Source organism: Microtus ochrogaster, linkage group LG10, assembly GCF_000317375.1.
Source record: "Microtus ochrogaster isolate Prairie Vole_2 linkage group LG10, MicOch1.0, whole genome shotgun sequence".
NCBI classification, from domain to species: domain Eukaryota; kingdom Metazoa; phylum Chordata; class Mammalia; order Rodentia; family Cricetidae; genus Microtus; species Microtus ochrogaster.
In genome coordinates this window covers 4,493,080-4,498,704 of record NC_022035.1, presented here as the reverse complement: position 1 = coordinate 4,498,704, position 5,625 = coordinate 4,493,080, and the positions used below count along the sequence as shown (strand labels likewise).

The 5,625-nt window shown below is 40.0% G+C and overlaps 1 protein-coding gene across 1 annotated transcript in view; it reads left to right on the top strand.

The window, feature by feature from the left end:
- Positions 1-5,625, top strand: part of Col28a1 (collagen type XXVIII alpha 1 chain) — a 160,085-nt gene that overhangs the window by 14,405 nt on the left and 140,055 nt on the right. The window contains exons 6-8 of the mRNA XM_005363713.3: positions 601-654; positions 2,310-2,351; positions 4,788-4,814. Of these exons, the coding sequence (XP_005363770.1) occupies positions 601-654; positions 2,310-2,351; positions 4,788-4,814 (123 nt within the window). The remainder of the gene's footprint in view (positions 1-600; positions 655-2,309; positions 2,352-4,787; positions 4,815-5,625) is intronic.

The window sequence follows — 5,625 nt, the reverse complement described above, 5'->3', positions numbered from 1 at the left end:
GCCTTGGGCTCCTGGGAGCCACTCTAGGTTCAAGTCTCTTGCCAACCCTAAGGTGGCTCCCTTAACTAAGAATTGTGCTTCCCCCTATCCAGCCTTCCTTTATCCCTATCATCCTGTTTCCCCAAGTTTCCCCCATCCTCCCCTTCTCACTTTTATCTCCCCATCTCCCCTTACCCCCATCGCACCCCACCCCCAAGATCCCTATTCTTATATCCGGAGCTGGTCCCCAGGTCTGAACCTCTTTGATCACGGAAAAGCAAGCTGACTTGGTAATGATCCACAGTAGCCTGGGACAGAAACAACCCACGCCACATCTATCCATTAAGTCTTAAAAACCTTTGTATCCGTTTAATTTTGTTTGGAAAAATGGATGAGAAGTGACTGAGGACGAATTCAGTTGGGAAAACAGACATTATCCTCTTTAGAACATATGGAAGTTTTGTCGTTTTCCTGGTACAGTAAGGGGGGAACAGAGTTGAATATCAGTTTACCTGGTTAAGGCTGCAAAATTTCAATGCAGCTGGTCAGAAGTTATTCAAGAACATCGAAAACTGAAAGAATACTTAATAAAAACAAGTTTTTCTTCCCATTTACTTTCAGGGCACACATGGAAATCCTGGCATCAAAGGTGAGCGAGGACCAAAAGGAAATCCGGTAAATGAACAAACCATTTTCTATGAAGCTTATACATCATGTATATTTATTTAGACAATGTCTTCATAGGTTTTCTTTGTTCTTTTGTTTTGTTTTGTTTCTGTCAATTTGACCCAACCTAGAGTTATTTGAGAAGCGAATCATCAATTGAAAAAAAAAAATATGCCCCCATCAGATTGCCTTATAGGCAAGTCTGTGCTGCATCTTCTTGATTAATAATTGATGTGGGTCAGTCACATGGCAGGTGCCACCCCTGGGCACATGGTCCTGAGTTATATAAGAAAGTAGGATGAGCAAGCTGCCAGGAGCAAGTCAGTAAACAGTCTTTCTCTGTGGCCTCTGCTTCGATTCCTGCCTTCAAGTTCCTGTCTTGAGTTCCTGCCCTGACGGAGTGTGACCAGAGGGTTGTAAATGGAAACAAGCTGTTTTTTCTATAAATTGCTTTAGGTCATAATTTCTTATCACAGCAATAGAAACTACAACTTAAGTTAAATCACTCTTGATGAGCCAAGAACTCACTCTCAGACTCCTGAGTGCTGGCATTAGAGACATGAGCTATCACATTTATTGATTTCTGTAGTATACAAAGAGCTGATAAGAAAATATCAAGTTTCTATTAAGTAAAGAGACAAATTATGCAAATCACTTTAAAGAAAAGAAATAAAGTTAATAAAGGAGAAAATAAAGATTTTCATGGAGTTAACAAAAGAAATTTGGCCAAGCAAAGGGTCCTCTTTAAAAATAACTATGTATATATTTGGAAAGTTTGGATTCCACAGGATGTTTCTTTAAAAAGAAACAATTTTCTAGTTCACACAGTCTTGGTTTTTGGTGTTTTGAGTTTCAAGAAATGCTTCTTTTCTTTTTCTGTACAGCAATAGAAGCTTCAACTTTAAGTAATAATAACTAGTGATATTATGTGTGAGGCCCTTGCTCTCTGTGCAAGAACTTGGCACACACATTTTGGGAAGAAATTAGGCAATACTTAAGAAGCATTAAAACACTCAAACTTTACTCCCATTTCTAAGACTATTATGAAGCAGATAATACATATAACATTATTTGCATGAGAGTATTCTTGGCGCTAGCCAGCTTGCCGAGGAGAGGGGATGTGTAGCATTCTTGGGGCTTGCTCCAAAATCATCTCAGGTTCACTTAATCTATCTATCAGGTCCCACTGATGCCATCAAGCCTTCTTTTGTTCAGACTAGGCTCTAAGACAATATTCACTTTTCATTACTTTGGTTTGTAGTTCTGTGCCCCATACTTTATTTTCCTAAATCTTGCTGAAATCAGGCATCTCTCTTGAGGAACATTTTAGAAAATAGTCAAAGCCCCTTGGAGAAAAGCCAGAGTGTCATGTTCCAGAAAAACACAAAGCTGTGTTTGAGAAAAATACCGTGTTGTAAACTGGAATGTGGCTGAAGTTGTGAAAATCTATGAGTGTTATGTGCCCTGAACATCTGGCTTTACTCCAAAAGGACAAACCTTATCTGAAGTGCTATTTTCCTCTTAGATTAAATGGTGCAAATGTCAATAGTTGAAGCTTAAGATTCTTCTCTAATTGGGTTAACCCATTATCTAGGAATAGCATGATTTATTGGGCAATCAATCACCTGCTGAGGAATTTTGACTGAGTTTGTTGTTTATTGCAGGGTGATGCTCAGAAAGGAGAAACAGGAGAAAGAGGTCCTGGGGTATGTGCAAAATTGGAATGCATTTCTGACAAGTGATCCTGGGATTCTGTGACTGACTGGCTTGACCCTGCAGTGCAATTGCAAAATTGATTGCTACTTACCTGTGCTCTTGACAATCAGACTGATAGGATCTCAGAAGGAGAACTATGGGGAGAAAATGTTCTGATCAACAGGGTGGTGATGGGACCTATGACATTTCCCAATGCCCAGCTGAACTATTTGGGAAAGACTGAAGTGACAAAGGCACTTTGCCTTACTTCTTGTGGGTATTTTTTCTTAAATGATAAAAATTAAGCTAGAATTTGTAAAAGGGTAAGAATTATATTTATTATATTTTCCAAACTATGCTTTTGTCATTTCGGTTCTGTTGACAAAAATAACTTTACCATTCTGCTTAGTTTCTTGAGATTGCTTGGGAAATAATTATGGTATGTTAATACATTTTTAATTTTGCATCATCTTCTAGGGCATTGCAGTAAGGACAGCAAATAGCAACACTTATAGTGACAAGCAGGGATTGCATTGTGTTGCCCCTTTTTGCTTATCCCCTTGGCTACAGTAAACAGTCACAGAATCAGAACCTGAGTTTTAAGAAAATGGTCTTTTAGAGTTTTCAATTAGCCCCATGGAAGCCTCTGCCAGGAATCTTGATCCCATCGATAGGAGTTTGTTTGAACTTCTGCTACCTGTTCAGGAAGTACTTCCTAGTTGTCTTCAAGAACCCCAAAGCTAGGTTTCCTAGGTGATGGGAAGCGCCTGAAACTTGAGGTGGGGTACATAGCTCAGGAGCTGTGAAAGAAGCAAATTATCTTAAACAAGAACTTGGACTGGGGACAAAGAAGAGAGACATAACTAAGATGATTATAGAAATCTGACCCTGTAAAATTTCTGTAAAAACATTTTTGACCCTATAACTTGAAGTATGATGGTACTTGAAATCATAAAATTTTTATTCCTAGAAATGAGAAAATCAGAAGCAAACTTGGCAGAGGCTGGTAATACAGCTTGTGATATTTTTAAATTGGAATTTTTAAAGCCAGTGATTAAGAGGCCCTGGAAGGAAAAAACAAACAAGTAAAATAAACCCCTGAAGAGGTGACCAACTGATAAAGTGGCCAGGAATTTCAGAAGAAAACAAGAATATACACCACGAACAAAGTAATACTTCTTTGGTTTTGCAGAGTTCTATTGGCTCATTCCAAAATGTATTCTTCCCTCTTTCAATATAAAGTAATAACAACAATTTTAAGTCATGGAGCATTGTGACGGGTAGAGGACATCCCAAGAATTCTGAAATGAGACGCCAACATACTCTCGGCAGGATGAATGTGGATGATTTCTGCAGGAAATACCAGATTAGTGGACTAAAATGCGGTCTTTAATTCTAAGCACCGTCTTGGAAATTGAACAATTTATGTGAACAAATATTTCTACGCTGGATTAAATTATGCTGTCACTCTATCTTTGGCCAACTCTACTTTCAGCTTCTATTACTAAGCACCCACTAATTTAGAAAGAAGGCTTATTTCCTCTCTGAAATTCCTATCTGGAAATGTTACACATGAGATGAAATGAATTTTTTGTAGGATGCATGGGTGACTGCAGTATTACCTCGTTCACGCCCTTGGTTCCTCCAGTTTGCAATAAGTACTTCTCCCAATTCTATTTCCATCCTTGAAATACAGTAGTAGGATAATGATGGAAAGAACTTGCTGTTTCTTGGAGTTGGCAATTTACCAAGTCCATTTAATACCCAGAATTGTGTCTCTCAGAGGGCTTATGGGGATGACACAGTGGAAAGGATTCCTCAGGATTCCCACGAGTGACTCAGAAGACAGTCGAGGTGCTGGCGTCTCACTTAGCGTGAGATAAAAACCAATAACTCAAAGGTCACTGACTCATTAGGGCTGATAGAGGAACCATTCATTTCCCCGATGTTATACATTCTAGACTGAATGGGAAGGGAGGACCATGAAGGACACAGACATTTACCCATATTCTAAAGGGCATCGTCTCAGCTCATTTCAAACCCAGCCTCCCTAACAGACCCTGAGGTTCAGTGACAATCGTTTAATAGTTTTAAAGTCTGTATAGATGGTTGAAAGCACTGTTGTTTGTTGGTTATCATGATCACAGTGATTTGCAGTGTGCCCTCTCTCCTTTGGTTTGGTTTGGGCCAAAGGGTAAGGAGCTGGATTTGAAAAACAGAAAGCTGGAACCTGGACTAGAATGTAATAGGAAAGCACAGGTTCATTCTTCTCCTTAGTAACCAACCGCACATCCCCCCCTGGGGGGGGCGATGTAAAGTAGCCTGAGCTTAGGTGCTCTTACTTCCAAGACTGGTTGATGGGATTTGTACGTGAAAAATACCTAGTGCTCCCTCTGATACTGTTTTATAATATCTTACCCTAGCCTTTCATTTCTCTTTTAACCTAGGGAATTCCTGGCTACAAGGGTGACAAGGTAAGTTGGTAACATCTAGTTGACCAGAATTTTCGAAATAAGAACGTACATAGAGTATACTTATGCACTGCTATTGCCTTTCCTCATTTCCAAGTATACTCTTAGGTCAATTAGTGTGGACTAATAATGAATGTAAGATATGAATATGTGTTGTCGAGGGTGAAGGCGCCCCTAAAAGTCCAGTGGCCCTCTAACTCTGAAAACATGGATTTTACTTTACAGAACCTGATTTGACAAAAAGAAAAGCACCATAGGTTTTCAGATAAAAATGTTTCTCCATGCAAACAAATGCAGCAGTGCTAGCTAGCACTCAGAGTGAGTAGCTGTGTTGTTGCTTATGTTCTGTGAGAACCCAGATTCTGACCACCTCCTAAAGGAAGGAGAGGCTTGGCTGTGGGTAAGCAACAGGAGTGGGAACTGTACAGGAAGCACTTCCGGGCCCGTTGAACATCAAGGCTTACAGCTTCTCTTCTTGTGGAAAGAACAGGCTATAGGAAGTTTAGGGCTTTGGGTTTGTGGTCAGACTGCATAGATATTTAAGCAATCTATTTGTTGTTCTTTGTTTGATTTTAACAAACCAGATCCTCATCTATCCCAGGCTGGCCTCCAACTTGCTATGTAGTGGAAAAATGACCTTCTTCCTCTACTTCCTATCTTGGGAAACAAGTATGTCCTGACACTTCCAGTTCATCTGGTGCTAGGGATGGGACCCAGAACTCCAAACCATACTGGGCAAGCACTCTGCCAAAGGAGCTGCATCCCAGCCCTATTTCTCTCTCTCTCTCTCTCTCTCTCTCTCTCTCTCTCTCTC